We start from the raw sequence: 25,117 nt of genomic DNA, 5'->3' as shown, positions 1-25,117 counted from the left end.
TACAACACGGGCACGTTACGACGCACCAAGGAAGAGGTGTCGCGGGGCAGACACGGGCAACGTTGGCGCTGAGATCGGCATGGGCATCACGGCGGGCGATCAGCTCCTCACGGGAGCAATGGAGCGGTGGACCACGTGGACAACTCTGAATCGGCTTCGCACCCAAGTGGGCAGGTGAAAATCCCACTTGGCTCCACAAAACCACAGAGAGAACTGCGACTGCTGTGGCGAGAAGGGGACCTTTTGCTCTGCTCGAGGAGGGCCCGAGCAGCAGGCGACCTGCGAGCGGTGAGATGTGCTCGCAAAGGGAAGGACATTTGACTTTTATGGACGGAGACGAGAAGATGTGAAACTATGGGGTCTCCATTGGAGTCCATTGCAGTGATGGATCAGAGGTGGGTGGTTGGCATGGGGGGCGATGAACCACTCGTTCCCTTGAGACCCCGAACATTTTACCTGAGAAAATTCGTAGATTGGTAGTAGTATTATTACGAGTATAATGAAAAAAGAAAAGGCAATCTTATCCTTCAGGCAATCATACAGGTGTTCAGATGTTACAACAACAAATTAACACCTATTGCAAGGCAATATAATTTTGATACCGGCAAAAATGGTCCCATACATATGCGTACTGTATATGTAAAAACTATAAACTAAGAAACTTTTTTATTTTACCAGGTAAGGCCCACTGAGCTATATTGCTATTTTTTAGAAGCGATCTGACCACAAATGACAACTCAACAAAGTGGCTCATCATGTGGACATTTATATCAGCCACCTATTCTAAATGCACTTTTCTAAATGGGTAGGGAAAAAAGCGGATGATCCGGAGAAAACCCCACGCGACGACGGGGAAAGAGACACCGCAAACTCCAAATATAGAGCAGGCGTCAGGGTCAGGATCGAGCCCACGACCTCCTTGCATACCAGGCGAGGTAGTTAACATCTCGCCACCGTGGCGCCCTATGTGTGCGTCAGTAGGTCTCTCATTAGCTGTCCCCGTTATCTAAAACCTCCTTCGCCCAGACATCCATGCTGTCGACTCCACTGCCCTTGTTCATGTCCAGACTCAATAACTTGCCTCGATGACTGCCTCACTCTTTCTGTCAATACAATAAGACAATAAAGACATCCCCACAGTTTCTGTGCAATGTCTTGAGATGCGGTAACATTTGGACGACATATAAATGCGCATTATATTGTTTTGTTTAGCTCTATGGCTTACAACCCAGCGATTACTTTCCGATGAGATAACCAAAAGGGCCCCAAAGTTGGTCATGGTTGGCTGCGCGCTACCAGCAGGGGGTGCCGGACCGACACGGCCCCCCCCCTTCCTCCACCATCCCCCCCCCCTTCCTCCACCACCCCCCACCACCCCCCACCACCACCCACCCCCACTAAGCCCCCCTTACCCGCCCCTCGTCCTCGCTCGCATCTTCCAACTGAGACTGGCCAAGTGGTCACGGAATGAGAGCAGCAGCAGCAGAGAGGGGTTGGTGGCGTCCGTGCGTGTGACCTCCTTCCTTCCTCCTCCTCCTTGCTACACTGAGATGCTTCACTGCATCCCGGCGGATAAATAATCACTTGTGGGGCTGCTATGCTCGGTACGATTATCTCTTGATTCACAGCTTGGAGATGCAAAGGTTGGTGTGGGGGAAGGGTTATATTTGCAATTGATCCTTGATTAGAGGGGAGTCACCCCACCTATAACATGTTGAAATAAAACAGCAGTGTTCGTTTTTTTTTAAATCAAGCCTGGCTCTGCTGATGAGACCCAGCATGTCAAATGCCGCTCCAGAGTTTGTTTGCTGAATACTGATGCCGATGCTTTGATTTAAGTCTGTATGTAACGCGTCCATTGGCTGATGAGACTCGAGAAGCAAATTGTATGTTCATGCTGAGTTATATAGGTCGGAGGTCGCTTTATCCTTTATACGTACACGTCTCCTCCATTCACTCCAGATAGGCTGGTGTGGAACTCAGGCTGAACCTCCTCTGCGGCTGGGCGAAGTTACCATTGGCTGCCGGGAGCTGCGCTCAGATCTTGATTTTCTTCCAGGACAACCGTGGACGGACGTCTTCTACCGACAAGGTAAGGGCTGAGTAGCAGCATACGTGCTGTGGTGTCAAGGGGTGAACGTCTGTGCCCCCCCCCCCGCCTTCACCGACCCGCACCGGAGAGACCGGCGTGGGGAAGTATGGTCAAATTAAGCACCCCCATGACCCGCACGGCGTGGGGAAGCCTTCATCCAGCTGTGGATTGAGAACTGCGACTTGTACGTGCACGCGACCGATGTATGCATGCGCGATATGGGTACCTTAATTCCTACTCGGGCAGCATATACCCACCCTTCTTCAGAGCTGGATATCGTTGAAAGGATGCATTCATTATACCTCGGTATTTATTAGTTCACTTGCACTGATGTAAATTGTAATGACAAATTAAGTGGAAGATTCCACTTACGCTGTTAAACAACCGGGCACTGATCACACGTACGAGTGAACCAACTTGCCATGTAAAATCTATATATGTATCAATCGCTTATTCATATTTTGATGATGTCGTAAGAAGGGGTAGAATTTGCGGAATTTCAGCACAATTGTTGCTGAGCCTCTGGTCATCACAATCAGAGGGGGGGGGGGGGAGAAATAATTCAGAAAACCGAAGTTTTTGAACTATAAGTCCTCCAAAGGGTAAGTCCGGGATTAGGTTGATTGGTTTCACTCACAGGAAGTTCTACGTTGCTCCCAAGTCGCGTGCGAAACACTGAACAAAATAAACGATCCACATCGCCAGTGAAGCAAGGAGTTGGCCTCGAGTGGAGATGGTGACCCTAAAGGCAACAGAACGTTAGTTGTGAGACAATGCCTTTCCACGGTGTTGATGATGTAGTTCGCCAGTGACCAATCACCCGGATTGTGCAAGATCTGGTCAGATCTTGGAAGCTAAGCAGATTTGAGCCAGGATAGTGTCAAGGTTGTGTGACCACCATGCCATACCAGGTGGCATAGGCTTTGGGGCTACGTGGTATGCTGCAAAGGGCGGTGCAGAGGGGGGAAAAAACATTGTTGTACTGTACTGCTCCCACGTCTATGCTCGTCCGCCTTCACCGGACTGCCACCGACCAGTGTGCATCGTGAAGTACGGTCAAACAACTCCCACCAACTGCGCCGTTGTGGGGAGAGCCTCATCCAGCAGTGGGTGGCCACAATGTCTGTGCAAGTTAACGTGATGTAGATGTGTAGTGTAAACACGCGGGGAGAGTTGCCCAGTGCACGTGGAGTTACAGTGAGGTAGGTGCCCCTGTGCTGTAAATAGCGTCCGGAACATGGGGAGGGGGGCAGGGGTGGTCTCTGCGTCTCGCGTGGCATTTATTAAATAAAGGGCATTGCAGTAGTGTGTCATTATTATTGGAGACTATTTATGTCTTCCACGTTAAACACACGCATGGTGCACTGATGTACATGTGCATCCCCTTTTCTCCAATCCGCTGCGAGATGAGGATCTCCCTACGGCTGTGTGGGTCGTGGGGGCTATATGACCTTTATTCACCACGCACCGTTCACTTTGGGTTGGTGAATGAGTGGAGCAGCGATGTGGAAACACAAGTGCAGTACAAAGATGTATTTCGCTGCACGACCCACAACGTAGTCCCACATCCACCAAAGGCAAGCTGCTGTACGTACATGGTGCTCGCCCATCCCAATCGCTATTCCTGCTCGTGCCTGCTTGGCCAGCGAGCTGTGATGAGATCAGGCACATTCTGGGTGAATTGGTCAACGGTGTTGTATTGATGCAGGGGCACAGCCATTGTTGTGTGCATTGTGGGTGTTCAGATACCCCACCTACATTTTTTTTTTAGATATAGCTAAGAGACACCCGCAACACTTTGGACAAAAATAATGTAATTTTGAGTTTGCAATGTTTTTTCTCATCAGCAAGGTGACGTCAATACTGATTATGCTGATGACGGAGGCTCTAAATACACAGTAGTGCACTAATAGTCGGCTAGTAGTGGCACAGATTTATAATTCTAGTGCAGTAGAACTCCTAATTTCCGTAATGAAGCGGCAGAGGGGAAATGTTTATGAATCCTACCTGTAATGTAACCAATACCTACCGGGACCCTTTCACTAAGAGGACACCCCCAAGTTCCACAGCGAGGTAATGCGCCTGCATTGATGCCCACGTGAATCTGCCACCAGGTGCCTGGATTACGGGACGAGAGCCAAGGGGTCTCCGACCCACAGGAGGAGTTCCTCTCCCTCCCCCGGGAAGAGCTTCGAGATGTGGCGGCCTCTGCGCCCCTCCTCACCGCCTCTTCTCACCCTCTGCCTCCTCGCCGCCTTCGCACGATCCGCGCAGCACGCGTCACGCCTGCAGCGAGGTGACCACGGTTCACCGAATGATCAGTAGGCCGATTGTGCTGTCTCTTCAGGAGAGGCTGGAGGCCACGGATCCCCAACTTTTACCTCGTCTTGAGACCGCTTTGTTTCACAATGTTGTCCATTTTGTCCGCGTCACCTTCTTGCTCGCATTCGGGGTGTCTTCGCTGTGGCGACGTCTTTTCTGCGGGAACGTTTGAGACATCTCTCACCACCGGCGAATCGATCTTGGTCGCCGGGTTCGCAGTGGGGTGTGTTAACCACTGCGCCAATGCTGCACTTCAGATCGATCATAAAATATGGCAGATGCCTCAGCACTATGATCATAAATGTAAACTATCAACATTCTGGGGGGGGGGGGTTATTCTTAGAGCAGAGGGTGAGAAGCCTCAAGATTGTGATTGATAATTTGAGACAGTCACAAGGGGATGCTCTACTGTGTTATGCATAGGCACTGGTGGCACTGTGGATTGCACAGTTCTGTATACTGCGCGATGACCCCGATTCCCAGCTACGGTTGACATCAATGGCATTTATCATTTAAAAAAACCTGTGCAGAGCTTCCTTTAGGTTGACTCAGCTTGAAACGGGTACCTGATGCAATGTGTGAACATCATTGCCAGGGATACAAAGTTGGCAGGGCGTTTGTGCTGTGTCAGCCTTAATAGGTGCTCGCGAACAGCACTCTCTCCAACAGTCTATAAGGCAATATGGAATGTCTGATATACATCCTCGTTGAAAATCTGCTTTGCTGTGTCATTCCTTGCTGGGTCATGTAGTCAACTCTCGATTATCTGGGGTAATAGAGGGGAGGGGTGGCCTAGATAAAACCAGAAGACAGATACTCATACAAAACTTATATAAGTTAGGCTATAAAAACAGAAGTATTGCTTTACCTACGTAGCATGGGATGGAGATATAGAACGTGTTGTCTATTTTTGTATTTAAAATAATTAATAAAATGTATTAAGGTATTGGGTCATTGAGGCACGGTTGACGAGCTTAAGGTGCGAATGATCGTGGAATTCCGTTTTTAACTTTTTTTCCCCGAACACATTCATCCGCATCCCGGATAATCTGTCCACGGACAATATTCGCGAGTTAACAATTCGTTTTTGCATGCGTTCTTCATAAATGTGTAAACATCTACATTGAGGCGTGGTACTCTCGTTTGACTCAAAAGCTCAGAGGCATCGTACACTGCATTCTAATAAATACGACAAGAACCGCCCCCCCCCCCCCCCCCCAGTAATTGAATGAACGTGGATGCAGTCGTTTGTGATTACATTTGACTCCGCGCCTTGCAGATGAACACAGGACGCCTGTCGCATCGCCATGCTGTCACCTCCTGCCCCCACCACCGCCGCCCCCAATGTCGCCCAGCTTCCTGCAGCGTCGCAGTGTTGAGAAGGTGGCTTTAGAATTTAATCCAAGGTTTAAGTCTCCTTTCTTCAGATGATATCTGTGCCCCATATGTAAAGCGAATGTTTCTTCATTTTACAAAACTATTCACAACTCTTTAATCAAACAATGTAAAGAATTGAAATAGAGTTCATAAATTTCTAAAACAAAACGTTTTATTGTGGTCTTCTTAACCTAGGTCTTATATAGCTTATCTACAATACCATAGGACCCTGGTTTGTTTCAGTCAGTATGAGATATTTGTACTTGGAAATTACCCGCTTAAGTGCTGTGAATAACAGACTGACTCACATTTGGACAGATGATGTTACTAATACTGTTGATGTATTTTAATGGCAACATACACAGCAAGAGATAACATTCCATCAGATGAATTGGGTGTATAAGTATTAACAGTATTACCCCGTTTCCATGGACAGGTTTCTGTAATTGGGTTTTGAGTGGCATTGGATTAGAGACCCTGCTATTGCCAGGGTTCACAGCTCGTGTGCAGTGTCAGTTTAACTTTTTTTTTTCCCGAAACAACATTCACAAAACTGTCCGTCACAAAAGTGGGTGTGCGTGTAGCTGACCTCATGTTCACTGAAAAGCATTCGAACACGCCTTTCAGAAAACCTTGTTTAAAAGTGTTGGCATAAATCTTATTTTTATAAACCCACACAGCCTTATATAGTATTCTGATTCAACATAATGTGCCTTGACATGATGTCAGTGGGGATGGCATCAAGTGCACAGGCGGTGCAACTGGACTGGAGCCCATTGGCTGGAGAAACCCAGGTGCCGGGCTAGTAAGAGGGAAATGAATTGGACAGGGGGCCCCATTTCATGTCTTGCACCAAGGCCCCTGCCAACCACAATATACGCCACTGCACCGATTCCATCCTCCGCAATTTTAGTTCAGAGTGCTTCCAGCATTGCTCCACTGACAGAGCACACTGCAGGACTTCACGCTCATTCGTTTGGTTGATTTGTTCCTGGAGAGTTGGAGCGAACGGACAGGGGGAATTTATTACTGAGATTGTTTGAACCTAGTCTGCCGTTAAAAAAGTGTGATTGATTCCTCAGATTGTACACGGCGATCAGGAGAAAAAGCTACCGGAACCCGGTGAGAAGGTTCAGAGGCCGTCCACATGTACCGCAGGACAGCCTGGTCCACCAGGGCCTCCAGGACCCCCAGGCCCTCAGGTATGAAACCTGATATAATGATAACAAAATAACAATTGCTGAAATAATAATACTTTAAAATCACGTACAACCCTTTATCAGTCAAGTGCTAGATCAAGGCCTCCCTTACATCGGCCTGTCGTGAGGGTTCTTTGACCATACTTCACCATGCTGGCTAGTGTCGTTTGGTGAAGGAGGGGATCCATGATTCATTAGTTCAGATATCACCTATCGTCTATGTCAACCATGGCCAGGAATCAAACTCAGGTTGCTGGATTTATAACTCTAGAAAATGTTGCGTCCCACGATGAATGCTGTCGTGGGCTGTGTAAAATGTTTTTCATTTTGTTTTATCTTAGGGTCCGCCAGCATTGCCTGGATTAATGGGACCTAAAGGAGATCAGGTGAGTGCAATGGGAATACAGCATACTAGTTTAAGTAAGCTTTTGAATGTGAGGTATGGGGAGGTGTAAGATAAGTATGTGAAATGTAAGTCACTACTGTGTGAATGCAAGCGTTTTAACAGAGGTCTAGGTTTTTGTATGATTAAGAATAATACGATGATTTCGTAGGATACATGTAATGTACTTTTACAAATTGACCTGTGCATTGTCTAATGATGGTATTATGCTTTAATTAAAGGGGATGATCGGAAAGCGTGGAAAACAGGTGAATTCCTTCATTGTGCACATATGTGTACAAACACATAATAAACACACGTACATATTATTCAATGTACAAATACACATATGCAGTTACACACACAGACCTTTTCTCAATCGGCCACTGCATGATGGCCTCCCCGCGTGTGGGTCGTGGTGGTTATTTGAACATACTCACTGGTCAATATGGGTTGGTGAAGGCAGGGAACATAGATCCATAAGTACAGTACAGTACAACTGTGGGTGTTACTGCACCGCTGTCTGCTGCTCACCACGTAGCCCGCAGCAGCCTATAGCATTTTTTTGTGCACGTGAGCAGAGCCAGATTAAGGAGCAGCGCCGGACTAAGGTTTTTGTAGGCCCTATGCACTTTTGTTTCATAGGCCTTCAGTGATAACTTTCTCCAGTTGGTGCTGCTGCCCATGTTACTACCGCCGCTGTCACTCGCTTGTTTCACGCGCACTTCGTCCAGCTGCTGGACAGATGTCGTTACTGATAAGTTCATTATTTAGTCTGTGCCCTAATTTGGTTGGAGGCCGCTGTGTGCCGTAGAAATCTCAAAAAGTTCATCTCCAGTGTTAATTTCTCTCCCCTTATGGAGAAAAAAAACCGATTGACATTGACATGACTCTGTCTCTTTGTTCCTACATTGTGCCTATCATTTGCTATATAAATAGATTTATTTACGAAGATACCTTGGTTACATTTTTTATAGTAGAAACAAAAATAACACTGTCAGTAATTTTTTTAGTCGGCACTTTAGTTTTCGTAGGTACTCAGCACAGTGCCTAGGCACAGTCCTCCAATTCCTCCACCGACTCCTCCACAGTGCATACTGCGCCTATTGGATAATATCGCCCTACACGTGGGTCACCTATCCAAGCACTCTCAAGGCTCCATTCTTTTTAGCTTTAAAAATACGACAGGATCGCGCACGCTCCGGACAGTTTGATCGCAGGCAGGATCGGGAACACCCAGGGCAGGATCACTGCGGCGATGCTGCTGGGAGCACGACTGATGGGCGCGTGTGTGCGTGTTCGTGCCAGGGCCGCCGTGGAACACCTGGGCCGAAGGGTGAGCAGGGCGGCTCGGGGCCCATGGGTCTGCCAGGAGCAATAGGGCCCAAGGTGACACATTGCACTGGCTAGGGTTGTGCCTGAAGTAAAGGTGAAGATGTGGGATTATTCATTTTCTTCTTGGTTCTTTCGGTAAAGTCACGTAGAAGGGAAATAATAAAGATAAAACATAATAAAATAATTCTCACGACGTTTTGGCCACAACGCAAGCAGCCATCCTCAGGTGAGACAGACCTGTTCTTCACCTGAGGACAGCTGCTTACGTTGTGGCCGAAACGTCGTGAGAATTATTTGATTGTTTTATTTTTATTATTTTATTATTTCCCTTCTACGTGACTTTACCGAAAGAACCAAGAAGATGAATCCCTGCAGTCACGAAAGCTTTAAATCGAAATGATTCTTTTTCTTTTATTATATTATATAGATTTACTATGATGAGTAACTTTTTTACAACATGTTGTTTGACAACACATAGGTGTCAGGGAAATTGCACATTTCACGTCGTGTTAATGTGGTTAAAAAGATTTATACGGAGAGCAACCCGACATCACAACAGCACATCTATCGATTGCTTGCTTTAAAATATTAACAGAAACACACCGAAAGATATTAGCTCGTGTAAAGAATCACTACAACAGGGCGTAAAAATAACTTTGCAGCCCCTGAAACCAGCTGCAGCTGTAAGTACATTAATTCCACAGAGGGTGGCTGTGGGAAGGACAGGGGCAGTAATGAGTGTGACTTCCCGCCGCCGCGGTGCGTGAGTGAGTGTGATCGTTGTGTTCTGCTCGCAGGGAGACAGCGGAGAACCGGGCGTCCTGGGGATGCCAGGTCCCCGAGGGCCTCCCGGTCTTAAGGTGAGCATCGTCGGCTCGATATGAAAGACACGACGTGTGTGGCAGCTCCACTCTGTCTGCTCCACCCCAACAAACAAACACGATTTAAAGCTTTCGTGACTGCAGGGATTCATCTTCTTGGTTCTTTCGGTAAAGTCACGTAGAAGGGAAATAATAAAAATAAAACATAATAAAATAATTATCACTACGTTTCGGCCACAACGCAAGCAGCCGTCCTCAGGTGAAGAACAGGTCTGTCGGAAAGACAGCATCTGAATTTCAGAGAATTATTAAATTATGTAAATGTTTATTATTTTATTTTTTCCCTTCTACGTGACTTTACCGAAAGAACCAAGAAGAAGAAAAACAAACACGATTTAATACGTAAGATTTGAAAAAACTAGATGTACGTGCAAGAACTTAACCCTCTCGTGCATTAATTATTCAAAGAAAACCCCAAATTAATGTTTATTTCAAGTGATTTTAGGAGTAAAAAGAACCCCCCACCCCCCCAGATTTGTTGAAAATGTTTCATATGATTTCACAGCAGCTCCAAAAATGATATCGCGAGAGTGAACATGATGTATGAGTGGGTTAAACAAACAACGATTAACACACGGTGCGATCTGCCGGAGGCTTCCCTGTCAATTACTCAATGATGAAACGATTCACCCCCTCAGCTCGGCCATTAAATGCTACGATTCAGGGTCGCCATTGATTCAATAATGTTTTTTTTAACTTTGCGGTGAATGCCGAGGGGACTCGTGGCTCCAGGGGTCACGTGAATATCTTAGATACAAAATAAATTAATCAAACAAATATATATGCTGACAGACATTCTTCGAACCATGTATCATGAGCTACAATTCGATGTTGATTAATCCTTACATCCTTTTTACTTGAGGCAGCTGCCATGTCTTAAACAGTGTTTGCTCTTCCCCAACCAACCCCTCCCTCTGAGCAACACTTCCATGCCTCCACTTACTCCCCCATGCCTCCACCTACTCCCCCATGTCTCCACCTACTCCCCCATGCCCCCACCTACTCCCCCATGCCTCCACCTACTCCCCCATGCCTCCACCTACTCCCCCATGCCTCCACCTACTCCCCCATGCCTCCACTGACTCCCCCATGCCCCCACCTACTCCCCCATGCCTCCACCTACTCCCCCATGTCTCCACCTACTCCCCCATGCCTCCACCTACTCCCCCATGCCTCCACCTACTCCCCCATGCCCCCACCTACTCCCCCATGCCTCCACCTACTCCCCCATGTCTCCACCTACTCCCCCATGCCTCCACCTACTCCCCCATGCCTCCACCTACTCCCCCATGCCCCCACCTACTCCCCCATGCCTCCACCTACTCCCCCATGTCTCCACCTACTCCCCCATGCCTCCACCTACTCCCCCATGCCTCCACCTACTCCCCCATGCCCCCACCTACTCCCCCATGCCTCCACTTACTCCCCCATGCCTCCACCAACTCCCCCATGCCTCCACCTACTCCCCCATGCCCCCACCTACTCCCCCATGTCTCCACCTACTCCCCCATGCCTCCACCTACTCCCCCATGCCCCCACCTACTCCCCCATGCCTCCACCTACTCCCCCATGTCTCCACCTACTCCCCCATGCCCCCACCTACTCCCCCATGCCTCCACCTACTCCCCCATGCCTCCACCTACTCCCCCATGCCTCCACCTACTCCCCCATGCCTCCACCTACTCCCCCATGCCTCCACCTACTCCCCCATGCCTCCACCTACTCCCCCATGCCCCCACCTACTCCCCCATGCCTCCACTGACTCCCCCATGCCCCGACCTACTCCCCCATGCCTCCACTGACTCCCCCATGCCTCCACCTACTCCCCCATGTCTCCACCTACTCCCCCATGCCTCCACTGACTCCCCCATGCCTCCACCTACTCCCCCATGCCCCCACCTACTCCCCCATGCCTCCACTGACTCCCCCATGCCTCCACCTACTCCCCCATGCCTCCACTGACTCCCCCATGCCTCCACCTACTCCCCCATGTCCCCACCTACTCCCCCATGCCTCCACTGACTCCCCCATGCCTCCACCTACTCCCCCATGTCTCCACCTACTCCCCCATGCCTCCACCTACTCCCCCATGCCTCCACCTACTCCCCCATGTCTCCACCTACTCCCCCATGCCTCCACTGACTCCCCCATGCCTCCACCTACTCCCCCATGTCTCCACCTACTCCCCCATGCCTCCACCTACTCCCCCATGCCTCCACCTACTCCCCCATGTCTCCACCTACTCCCTCATGCCTCCACCTACTCCCCCATGTCTCCACCTACTCCCCCATGCCTCCACCTACTCCCCCATGCCTCCACCTACTCCCCCATGTCTCCACCTACTCCCCCATGCCTCCACTGACTCCCCCATGTCTCCACCTACTCCCCCATGCCTCCACCTACTCCCCCATGTCTCCACCTACTCCCCCATGCCTCCACTTACTACTGCCATGGAAATGTACAGCCATACACCATCCAGCCCATTTAAACTACTACATTTCATCACCAGATCGAAACCTCAAATCTCTAAACCATTATGTGTTCCTAATTGATGTATTTTCAAATTATTATTCTGCGTGTTTTTTTTTTTTTCATTTCAGGGTGAACCTGGATTAAGTGGAGACAAGGTATCTGGTTCAGTTATTATCTAATGGTTTTTGGATGGTTTGGTGTTGTGAGTTTGACCTCATCTACCTTTTGGAATTCAAGGTAATGGAACTTAGACAATAATCATGGTATGTGCCCTTGCTTTACTTGCACTTTACTCCAGGGTGATGCAGGAGAGAAGGGTCAAACTGGCCTGCACGGAGAGAAGGTATGGGCATAGTTCTTTAAAAAAATTACACCGTTGCGATCCTGGGTTGGAATTTTGGCTATAAGTATAAGTTCTAGATTAGAAGTTTCCGTGACTGCAAGAATCCATACTCTTTGTTTCTTTCGGTAAAGTCACGTAGGTAAAAAAAACATTTTTCACCTACGTATGTGAAAAATATTTTATATTTATAAAAATAAAAATATTTTTATTTTTCACCTACCTGACTTTACCGAAAGAACCAAAGAGTATAAGTTTAAGTCTCAGCCTGGCCACCAATGACTTCACAATAACATGACATTTAGAAGTAAATTAATGCACTAAGGTTTGTTTTACATTGTGCTTATGTATTTGAAATAACTTTGGAGAGTAATGCCAGTAATATGAAAAATTGTATTGTACTTCTAATTCCATATATATAAACTGCGTGTATTTTTTGTAGGGTGAAACAGGGAGTCAAGGAATGTTGGGACCAAAGGTACAATCATCTCTGTGCATAAAGCAAAATGAATATCCATTATATCGCTCAAACAATACATTTATAATAACTTAATTACCAGTGGTTAAGATGGAATTACATATAACGTTGATTAAAACTGTTAAACTTCAGATAAAACGTGCTATATTACATGACCTATATACGGTTCATGTTATAAACAACCTTTGATGCTGTGCATGAATAAATGGATTTCATGGCTTTAGCTACTAATCATGTCATAGATGTCTTTAGGTATTAATCATGTATATATTCATAGTGTTGAAGTTCAGGGTTTTGTATTGAACTGAGTAGTAAATACTTAACCACTTTAGAAACCTTATTGATGGCTGCTGTTAATGTGGACTTTGAAAATACATGGGGGAGCAGCGGTGGCAGAGTGGTTAGTGCACTGCACTATGGACAAGGATACCTGAGTTTGATACTCAGCCACGACTTACAGGGGTGAATTATATCTAAACTAGTCTTGGGTCTCCCCCTCTTCGCAGCCTTAGTGCAATCGCCAGCATGGCAAACTATCGTGAAACTACGCTGATGACTGACAAGGGATCGGGAGGCCTTCTCCCATCAGTGTATTGACAAACAGTGCCGGATTATCCTAGTAGCACAAGTAGCTACATATGCTACGGGCCCGCACTTTCAAGGGCCCCGCGCTAAATGCTTTCAAGTTATCAATTCCGGTTCAGTGATCCTGCACTTGCTCTATTACTATAGTACTATACTGCCTTCAACTTTTATGAACGACTGGGTTTTTAAGATTAGCGATTTGTTGTATTATCTGGTTGTATAGAAAATCAAACAATACAATAACTTTACTATGCAAGTAAAAAATGTTGTTTAATATTTATTCGTGTTTTATTTTATTTAGGGCACCTTTATAACATATGCTACAGGCCCCGCACTAGCTTAATCTGAAACTGTTGACAAATGTTTATAAATTTTTTATTATTATGAGAATACATATAGACATGGCATGAAACACATGTTCAAGTGTCCTTCGAGGTGTATTAGAAATGGAAAATTCCAGCCTCAGACTTGCAAATCACAAACATGACTGCTTTAGAATGTTAAGCTTTTTCACCACACCATCTTAATTCCTCCACCCATATTGAGCACTCGATCTACCCAGCAGACGAGTTCATCTCATCTCTGCTGTGTTCAACCACCACACTGCAGGTCACGACATTTCTTTTTCTGCTTCATGTGCTCCTCGACTCGGAAGCGCTCCTGTCATCAAGTTTTCATGAACCTTGCCAGCCTTGCTCAATGAAAGAAGTGTACCAACTGTTACCAGTCATACCTTGAAGAGTACTGTTTCTTGCCGGCCACTTGGCAATTTGGGCATTTAGGGCCCGTTCTCGGCACCCTCGATTAATTAAACAAAAATCGTAGGTTGTTTACGAAGCGTTGTCTTGGCACCAGTGTTTACGTGGGTGCACTGTGTGACAGGGCGACATTGGTCCGAAGGGGAGCGATGGACCTGCAGGTTACCGGGGCCCCATGGGAAAGCCGGGCAAGCGTGGAAAAGCCGTGAGTGCTGCACGTGGCAAGGCCGTGACCCACACTCACGCGGCACGGTTAAATCGCGGCATCGAATGTGGCAGTGCACGTGTTTCCTTTCACCTCAGAGCAGTGTCACACTAAGGGTTGCCACCTACGAGGTACAAAAAAAACCTCGGTGTATAATGGGGATATCTCAATATACCGAAAATAGGGAGAGCTATACATGTGAATGTAATGCAGTGGTGTCGGAACGTATTCTGTGGATTAGAAGATGCTCCGGAATGTAAGACGCACCCCAAACTTGTGCATGGTGTCATTAAAGTTCGAGTCACATACACTATGGATTATGAGACATTATCCCCAGTTATCGCTTTAAGAGAGAGGGAAAATGTGTGTTTTGTAATTCGGATAATACAGCATGATGAGAAGACTCAGAGATTCCCACCAACCCAACAAGAGGATGATCCTGGAAAAACCAGGACAGGTGGTAACCATCGTCACACTGCCTTTCTCATTTGTCTCCAAGCAGGGCATGAAGGGAGAGCTGGGTCCTCGGGGACCTCCTGGGTTGCAGGGAGTAGTGGGTCCCCCAGGTCCTCCCGGACGGCTCGTAATACCAAGTGGTACGTTGTGGCCTCCCCCCTTCCACCTGGGTGCCCACACCACCTGCTACCCCCGCCCCAACCCTGCACTCCCCAACCAATGCAACCTACCTCATCGTGGTTGGCGTTAAAGCACTCGTTAAATAAATGGAAATAAACGCAATAATTTTTCTGCAGCATTGCATTGTGCAAAATTAATCAAGCGAACGATGAAAGTTAATTTGGTGAAATGGTGCTAATTCCTTTAAGTTCTGCGAGCTCCGTTTATATTTTTTTACGAATTTAGATTGGTGTCTTATCTACGTTGTAAAAGTAGTCATTTTTCACCACAGATTGCAATATCTCGCTGGGGCAATTTTCTCAATGGATGATGTCGTTTGCCCAGGGGAGATGCCTCTGCGTCAGTGATCCAATGAGCACTGGAGTAGCCGGCCGGCAGGAAAGCCTGCACTGCCTCGAACGAATGCATACCCAACACGGCAGTTAATTGAATTGAGAAATGTCAATACCACTTTACCGAATTAGTCTATAATGCAGCCATGGAAAGAGCAGAGCTTGCACTCCACGCTGCTGCTGCGTTATTTGAATACAAATGGCTCAATTCCTCTGTAAATAAAAACTAGATTGACCTTACCTGCTTCTAAATGTATCCTTTATTACGTCGTTACAAAAGGACGAGGATTAATTTGCATAATATTGTTACAAAAAAATCTATAGCCGTTCCAATTCCCTCACAAGTCAATGTGTTGTGTATGTTTTCCTAATGCGGCACAACATTCAATTATTGTCGGAGTTTGAAGCAGTACGTTAAATAAAAAAAATTGCAATGATTATAGTAGTATCTTCTTGGTTCTTTCGGTAAAGTCACGTAGAAGGGAAATAATAAAATAAATAAAATAAAACATAATAAAATACAATTCTGCATTTTCCATACATATGCTAAATTCCTCTGTTGATATGCAAATTCCTTTGTCAAGGCGCCCTTCCTCCCCTAACCCAGCTTCAATATACGCTGCCAAGCTTGGTGGTGTTCATTCAGACGCTGCCTTTCCGACAGACCTGTTCTTCACCTGAGGACGGCTGCTTGCGTTGTGGCCGAAACGTCGTGAGAATTGTATTTTATAATGTTAAATTTTTATTATTTTATTATTTCCCTTCTACGTGACTTTACCGAAAGAACCAAGAAGATGAATCCCTGCAGTCACGAAAGCTTTAAATCAACAATTATAGTAGTAATTTATAGCGCAGCGTCAATCCTGTGCTGCATAAATGTCTTCCCGTACTGTGTTGGTCATTGTGTTAGTTTGTCCATACTTCACCATTCTGGTCAATACAGGTTGGTGAAGAGGGAGGGTGGCATAGGACTGGTTCAGACATCACTCGCCACTGCTACAAGCTGTGTCTGGGAATCATACACAAACGACCACGTTTTGTAGCCCATTTTCGCAAACAATTGGCAGTTACTTAACAACCAGTGCTGTTCAACGTGGTGAATTATGGTTAAATAACCCCCATGACTGACATGGCATTGAGAGGCCCTCATCCAGCGGTGAATTTACAAATGGCCTGCCCGCGTTGAATAAAACCTGTGTACAACTTAAACGTGTATATTCTTATGACTATGAATATGTACATATTTATGAAAAAAAACTTCCAATTTCTCAGACTTAACTTCAAATTTAGCAATCTTTGGAAGAACGTAATCAACCAGGTAATGTGTTAACTGTTGTGTTAGCCGACTCTCTGTGTTGCATTGCATTACATTTCTAAGTGTACTAGGTTTGTTTTCTCAAACTTCCAATTTCTCTCCCCCTGCTATTTCCGTTTATTTTCTCTGCCCCACCACCCCCCTCTATATAATTCGTCATCACAGAGGTGTTGTTCTGTCTCTCTCTCTGTGTGTCTCTCTCCGTGTCTGTGTTTTGTCTCTCTCTGTATGTGTCTCTCTCCGAGCATGCATATTATTTCAAACCTGATGACGGTTGCTTGTGTTGCAATCGAAACGTCGTGTATTCCATAATTTATTTTATTTATTTCTACGTGACTTTACCGAAAGAACCAAAGAGTACATATATATGTGTTTTTTTTTTCAGATCAGACGATTCAGACGGCCAAGGGCGAGCGCGGTTTTCCGGGAGTACCGGGCCCCCCAGGGAGGTGCTCGTGTCCCAGCCAAGGCAACTCCCTGCAGACACGCGCAGCCGGCGTGCCGTACCCCGCCGTGCAGGCCGTGAGTGGCATCTTCTCGCGACCCCCACCGAGCAATCAGCTGTTAAACCACGACCCTGCACAGCGATCTCCAAGCCGCAGACGTGCGCTCCGTGCGAGCCGCAGACAGACTAAAGAAATCCTCAAGGACAGACCCGTAGCATGCACAGGCTGCTTACAATAACAGTCACGACTATGAATGTTTGTATGTGCACATTTACAGCCCTTCATCAATCCACTGCTGGATGAGGGCCTCTGCATGCTGTGCGAGTCGTACGGATTGTTTTACCATACTTCACCACACTGGGCAGTAATGGACGTTGAAGATAGGTGGTATAGATGTGGGAGAATATAATTACAATACTAAAATTTGCATGCAATGCCCTCTGCTGTCTAAAGTTTATCGTATAGCCTATAACAGCTTTCATGCATGGTGGGCACCCACCACAATAGTATCCAGGCTCAACCGAACTTAGTTTCTTAGATCTACCATTGGAACCTCATTTTCCAGTAAAAAATATGATAATTGGTTTTTGACCCTTCTCTCTGGCAACAAAACTGACACCTTTTTTTACAAGGAGTCATGTTTACATAAACCACAATGCCTGCAGTCATAATGCAAACAAAAAACATAACTCGGATAATGTGCACTGTCCTTGAAGTTGATTGGTCCACACCCGAGACAGCTTTCCTTAGAGCCTAGTCTCACATGGGGTGGACTAATTATCAGAAATTCCCTTTGTTCGAAATGTAATCATCCCGCCCACTACCTTCATGAGTCGTTGAAATGTTATGATTCACGGTCATGATGCGATTCAAGAATCAGTTCTTTTTTGTTCAATTTTTGCAGTCTCGTTAGAAGAGTTGTGTTCACTCCGTTAGGCCTAAAGATAACATCTTCTATATTAATAAAGACCTTAATCTGGATGTCTCAAAAACCTCTAGGGTACTTCCCGACAAGGTAGAAAGCAGAAATTTGGTAAATAGGTAGCTTTTAAGACACAAACAACATGACAAATCAGAAAATCTGAGATTTTTCATTTCAAGGCCCACAAATCTCGATTTTAAGTGCCCCATAAACATGTTTGTGCATCTCATTCAGAAACCGTTAAAAATATAAGATTGCGTGTTTTTCTTTTGATAGACCCTAAAAACAGAAAATCTAATTAAAGCGAGAACCATTGGTTCTATCCTTTTCCTGAAGACGACCGCTTGAGTTGCGATCGAAACTCCATAGTTTTCTGTTATTTTTATTGGTTCTATCATTATAGTTTTTCAGATATTTCGGATTCAAGCAGATTTGAACCAATGAAGTTCAAATCTGAATAATTTGAAAACGGGAAAAGGTAGGCACTTCCCCTCATAGAGTATTAAAATAATTATTTTTTGTTTTTTCTCATAAATAAAGAATAGAATATTTCAATTGAGTGGTTTCCGATAGTTACGTCTTTAAATATAACAAGTTGAATCAAGTCGTCAACAATTTTTGTGTGTTTTTATGCGGTAAAATACACATTTTTGGAGTAGTTGTTAGTGTCTGATCGTAGATAAAAGTTGTAATAAATAATATAAGATTAATTATTATGTTTATTAAAACGTTTGCCTCGCGAAGACAAGCTTCATGAACTAGTTAGTAGACACTTTAGGATACCGAAGGGTCGAAGAGGTCGATGTGTACCAAACGATTTCAGCCAGGTCTGTCCAGGTTGGTGATACGGAAAATATTTCCGCACCTGGTGCACCACATCAAATATTCCTCTTGCTACGGTTGTGGCTACTCCGAGTCGCGTGCCTACTCCAGTCTTCCAGGAACACTAAAAAATGTTGTGTGACATTCACCCCATGTTACAGCTGTCTGAAGCTTCGTGGACAACTGCATGCAATGAGCTTGCCTTAAAATGTCGTGTAGCTCACCCAGCTGCTGGATCCAAGTCCCTTTGTTCCGATTGCCCTGAGCATACGCACACAGTGCAGCTGAGCGTCCCTCTGTTGTGGCTGCAGATCTATGTGGTGAGCAGCCAGCAGGACCTGGAGCTGCTGAGCTTGCCCAACACCATCGCCTTCTGCCGAGACGTGCGCTCGCTGTTCTTCAAGGAGCCCACGGGCTGGGTTCCCATCCAGGTGCACCCCTCGTCAGTCCCTCCCTGAGCCGTGCGGCCAAAGCCTCGAGTGCCTCGTTATCTCTGCCAGAGGTCGCAACCGGGTACCCGATACCCGTACCCTACCCGATACCCGGCTACCTGTACCCGGCCAGGTACGGGTACGGGTACCCGTTTGCGACCCTGGTGCGGCCGGGTACGGGTAGGCCGTGAGTCACTGGTGAGTAACCGTTTGTCACTCATTTCGGGTAGGGTCCGGGTAGCGTACGGGTACCCATACCCGGCCAGGTACGGGTACCCATTTGCAACCCTGGTGCGGCCGGGTACGGGTAAGGAATCAAAACCCGTTTGCGACCTCTGATCTCTGCATGTGTCCACTCAGTATAACCCAGTGTTTCAATATGGTGTTGCATGTGGTGATTCCGATGCAACTGTGTGCATTTTGCCGTTTTGTCACATTTTTGTTTTGAAAATGTCAGGCATCATTCAAGCATAGCTGTGCAGATTTCATGTGAAGGCACTTCTGGGTGAGGCCTTCTTATGCTTTGCGAGCAAAGGGGGTTATTTGACCATACTTCACCATGCAGTGACATTCAGTGAAGGGGTGGGGGCAAGGTGACCAGGACCAGTTCGGATATTACCCTTCACTGATGTGAACTGTTTCCGAGAATAAAACTCGGATTCAGTGCACAGTGCGCAAACCACTCTGCCACTGCTCCTCAATCATTCAAATACATATCTTTACGTGAGGAAATATTCATATCATTTTCAATGTGTCTGAAAAATACATACATTTGATTTCTAAGAAGGGAAAAAAATGTTCTAGACATCTTGTAAATAATGCAATTGCACACATATGAATGACGACCCTTTGCTGGATAAATTACATAATTATTTAGGTTTATCCATTGGCTTTGATCTATGACTGCTCACTGCGTCATGCAACATTTTGTCAAGCATTGTAAAAACAATCGTGTTCGTGGCCATGTTTGTTTATATTCAACATTCGGTGGTCATGCTGAGGTCATCAAACTCGCTGCACATGCGAAATGCTTTAGACTGCGGAAGACGACGTTGATTTATTCTCCAACGGAGGTCTTGGATCTCATTCTCATGGAAATTCTGGCTCAGGACTGCCAACCACAGGCATTAGACCACCCCAAGCCATCCAATCATCTCGCATTGAAGACAAACTGCATATTTTAATATAAAAATGAGCTGTTTGTTTTTACGACTTGATAGACGTCTGCAAATAGTACAACTTCGCTTATTAGTGAAATCACTCATTTGTAAGCCATGAATGCCAGCTGTTGCGTATATTCCCTTCACCCCCTGCCATCACCGTCCCTCCACCGTCCCGTCAGCTCGCCCCTCCCCACCTCACAGGGTTCTGCGGAGACGGAACCGTACAGGAGGTGAACGGAGAAGAGTGTGACGACGGCAATGAGGTCGGCTCTGACGCCTGCGTGGGTGAGTCCCTTGCATCTTGCTAAGCCAGGGGTGAGGAATATTTTCCTTACTGAGGGCCAAAGAGGACTTTTATATATCTTTGGGCAGTAACCACACATTAGCACACACACACCTCGACCACTTATGTCAATGTAAAAGACCCATACTGTGACAAAAGTGACTGGGCATGTTGAAATTAGAAACATGCTGTTCCAGGTAAAAAAAAATTCCCCCCTAGTAGCCAATTAGTGCTTTAAGTGATGGATAAATATTGTTAGCGGGGCTGTTTCGCAGTGGCATGCCACATGTGTTTATCCCATGGCTTGTAGGTCCCCCACCTGCATACTAAGCCCACGTTCACAGCCTAAACTCTTCGATCAGAATTTCGACATTCCTACCACCCCAACCTGTGAAGCTTACAACAATGTACCTGTGCGCTAAACATGGAACAATTATCCTGACCCCTTGCAATTTGAGGAATTTCCACAGTTCGAATACACGATTCAATTCAAGAATCGATCATTTTTGACATTGTGGTGAATACATTTGCCTCTGGTGTTGCTGCAGGGTTTATATTGATTACACACAAAATAAAAAGTAAAGCCTTGGATGAACACAAGGCAATTTGTCAGTCGGGTGGATCATCATCTTCATCGTTTATTTTATATATATCATGCCTCCCATGCAGTACATCTCGAAATACCATCTTGAGGATGAAGATTATCCATGGTGTGTCAGTCCGAAACGTCGTGATTTTATTGTTTTTATTTTTTATTAATTTTAATTTAATTTTTTACCTACGTGACTTTACCGAAAGAACAAAGAGTATATTTCACCACGTTGGCCAGTGTGGGTCAGTGAAGTGGGGGGGCCCAGACCCAGTTCAGATATAATTCGCCACGGATGTTGGCCGTGGCCGGTAATCGAACTCTGCTCACCAGGTTCATAGCACAGTGCACTAACCATCCGCTTCCACCCACAAAAAATAATAATAATCGATTTTAATCGGTGCGTCATTATTTGCAAGCCAACTGTGTGAATATTCTGGAGCCAATCCCAGTTCTACAACACCCACAATTATCGCTTGCAGCTCACTCTTGTAAGACTGCACTGCTTCGACCAACATCAGCATGCTGTTGCCTCATGTTCCCTACGTAGACTGCAAGCGCGCGTTCTGCGGTGACGGCCACCGGTGGGACGGGCTGGAGGAGTGTGACAGTGTCGATCTTGGCCAGCAAACTTGTGCCACATACTTGCCCGGGTGAGCACAGCCATCTGGCAACACTGCCCAAAATACGTCTCGTTTTGCCACCATTCGATAATTACTAAGCCGGAGCCAGCACGTTCCTGCTCAAATGAGTGTTGCTGGGGGGGGGGGGGGTAATCAGTTGCATTGGCAGTCCTAAGCCAGTGGTGCAAATTCCACATTCACATAGTGGGTTTCAGTCTCTTCACAGGACAGCCACTGTTGACTTCCTACATTGGTACCTATTTTATAGACCCGAGGGGTGATGAGCAGAGCCTATCTCTGATAACGGGGATGTGGATTCCTACGTGAAAATGTTCGATGACCACTCTGCATGGCACCTTTAATAAATTATAATAATTCACAGCCCATTATCAATTCACCACTGGATGTTGGTCTCCTTAAGCGGTGCTGGTCGTGGAGGTTGTTTGATCATCCCTCTTTACACTAAACAGTGCAGGTTGGGGAAGGGTGGACCCAGGACTGGTTCAGATAGCACTCTCCACTGGTGTTAATATATATATATCATTATATATATAGAGATATGATATTGTTTAATACAAACATTTGTTTCGATTTAAAGCTTTCGTGACTGCAGGGATTCATCTTCTTGGTTCTTTTGGTAAAGTCACGTAGAAGGAAAATAATAAAATAATAAAATAAAACAATAATAAAATAATTCTCACGACGTTTCGGCCACAACGCAAGCAGCCGTCTTCAGGTTGCTTGCGTTGTGGCCGAAACGTCGTGAGCATTATTTTATTATGTTTTATTTTTATTATTTTCCTTCTACGTGACTTTACCGAAAGAACCAAGAAGATCAACATTTGTGTGCAGTTTAAATTATTCCTTTGCATTTCTTGCACCGTGTTAATACAATATAGATGCCAACCACTTGAATAATTTATAAGTTGAACGTTCAACATAATTACAAGTGTGGTGTTGACTTCCGTGTTGTTACTTTGCAGCTCATATGGACAGCTGAGGTGCACCATCTTCTGCAGGATTGACTCCACTGCCTGTCGCTTCTTCTCTTGATCTGAAATCGTCACACTGGGCTGAAGATGACGGGATTACGAAGAACAAGCAAGCCTTATATTACGGACATAGACATAACTTAATTTCTCACTAAATATTGTCTGGGTCACTGGTAGACTGGAGGTGGCATGTGACTAGTAGCAACAGCCATAGCAAGATGTTTTACTGGATGTGGTGTGCCGGGTGTAGAAACATTTTCAGGGTTACAGACCTAGCCAGACATGGCTGAAACTAACCTCTGGACAGATATTTTTAAGCTGTCAAACAGAATGCCATTGAGAACTCCTGGAGGATTTATCGTGAATACGAAGGTAAATCTGAGACGATAATATACCTCACATTTTATCGAGCTGTGAAACATTCATACGCAATATAGCAACATATCCAATCCATTTATGGTACAAGAACAATTTGGTGGAACCTGACTTATTTGGACAGCTGTGGTGAACTGCTAGAGACACTCATCGGCCTCATGCAAAAGTTAAAGATGTGCCTGACATATTTTACTCACACCACCGTTGGGAGAAAAAAAAACCTTTGTCTTCCACCCTGGCCATATGGAACCTGTCCAAGTTATTGTTTCATTGCTGCTTAGCTACTAGATATTAGGAATTGCATCGTGCCTATGAATTATGCTTATGAATTACATTATGGTACAACGTATGTTATCGTAAACTGTTTCTTTTAAGTTATTTAAGGTGCTTTGAATAATACTTTGCTGCTATTTGTAAAGACCAAAATGGGTTCTTGACAACATGGTACAGTATTATGAATTGATTTTTTATAAACACTATTTTAATGATACTTCTCTGTTGATGTTACACTTGTTCTATTTACCTCATTTTTTAAAGTACATTTTCATCAATAGTAGTCTTAATTGCATCACGGTTGTATTTATTATAATTATTTGACTTTTTTCATGTTACTATTATTTGGAAAGATTTTGTTTATACCGGATTTTGTTAATAACAGTGCATCATGTATGGCCTAGACCACTTTCTCATTGTCTCAAGGTATCCGAATGTGTAACAGATTTCATCGTGCAAAATTTTGACGAATTTCATTTTTCATAGGCTGTGATAATATTTCAGCAATTGTACGCGTCTTTCCTTGACTGCTAGTGTCTAAATGAGCAAATTCAACTAAGCATTGCCGACATATCGCATATTTCTCAAGTCCTGTACTGGAATGAATACTGTACAATGAGTGTAAAATGTGCACTTGTAGAATGCATGCTCCACTCTCCCCGGCGTGTATGTTTACGCTTTGTATGCTAAGGGAGAGTGAGTGTCCCGGGGCCCATGAAGAGGCCCGAATAAATTAAATTGGCTCACCCAGGGAGAGACCTTATTTTCATTGCATGTCCTTGCCAGAGTGCCTTTTTAAGTCATGAATTCACTTCCCTACACCTTACTCATGGCTGCTACTCCATTAACTGATTGCTTCCTGTTCCTCCGAGCACTGGATAATGAACGATTTTTCTGTTTTCAGCCTTGGCTAGAAAATTAATGGCAATGTGAAAGCAACATGCAAAGCATGGTGCAGGGTTGCTTTGCGATTTTTAAATCTATGACATATTGTATTCACTTCGGCAAAAAAAGGATAGATGTAAAATTATAAAGGTGAAGCCCTGCAATTTCTTGTTCTTACCATTGCTGACAGAATATACTCCTCGAGAGGAAGCTCGAGAGAGCCTCTCTAGTGCTTGTATTTGGCCTATGCTTCCACCCTGGCTGCAGGTTTGTAAAAGAGGTGGGAGTGACCCACACTTGATCACACCGCACACGACCTGCCTGCCGATTGGTGTTACTAATTTATACTGCTGGGTGTAACACGCAGGGCGGGGAAGTATACGGTATGTTTTAAAAAATTAAAGGAGGGTTCACAGCACAAAAGGGAAATTGAGTGGTTCTGCTTTAACCGCCACCTATACCTTGATGTCACGGGATTTACCGAGTGAAACGGAGTCTGCACGTACAAGCATGGGCCCCTATATTTAGCGTTCCTGTCACCCTGTCCACAACAACTGCTGCCTCTGTTTTCACGACAGAGATGACCCGGCCATGGTGACGGGAT

The 25,117-nt window shown here is 45.5% G+C and overlaps 1 protein-coding gene across 4 annotated transcripts; it reads left to right on the top strand.

Annotated features, from left to right (window-relative positions):
* Positions 1-1,457: 1,457 nt before the first annotated feature.
* LOC133344501 (acetylcholinesterase collagenic tail peptide-like) lies at positions 1,458-24,365 on the top strand. 4 transcript variants are annotated; one of them, XM_061554479.1, is made up of 19 exons: positions 1,458-1,604; positions 1,967-2,092; positions 4,207-4,388; positions 5,694-5,797; positions 6,874-6,993; positions 7,332-7,376; positions 7,615-7,641; positions 8,681-8,761; positions 9,505-9,567; positions 12,189-12,215; positions 12,359-12,403; positions 12,843-12,878; positions 14,346-14,426; positions 14,929-15,022; positions 17,095-17,231; positions 19,211-19,330; positions 20,673-20,778; positions 21,916-22,018; positions 22,972-24,365. In XM_061554479.1, the coding sequence occupies exons 3-19, from the start codon at positions 4,289-4,291 to the stop codon at positions 23,039-23,041; spliced, it is 1,359 nt and encodes a 452-aa protein (XP_061410463.1). In that variant the 5' UTR covers positions 1,458-1,604; positions 1,967-2,092; positions 4,207-4,288; the 3' UTR covers positions 23,042-24,365. The 4 variants fall into 4 exon arrangements, with proteins under 4 accessions (XP_061410463.1, XP_061410462.1, XP_061410461.1 ...); XM_061554478.1 differs by having other exon boundaries at positions 1,963-2,092; XM_061554477.1 differs by having other exon boundaries at positions 1,458-1,643; positions 1,963-2,092.
* Positions 24,366-25,117: the final 752 nt, after the last annotated feature.

The sequence above is a fragment of the Lethenteron reissneri genome, chromosome 20, assembly GCF_015708825.2.
Source record: "Lethenteron reissneri isolate LAM-NWPU_2019-01 chromosome 20, ASM1570882v1, whole genome shotgun sequence".
Taxonomy (NCBI): domain Eukaryota; kingdom Metazoa; phylum Chordata; class Hyperoartia; order Petromyzontiformes; family Petromyzontidae; genus Lethenteron; species Lethenteron reissneri.
This window is presented reverse-complemented; position numbering and strand designations above follow the sequence as displayed.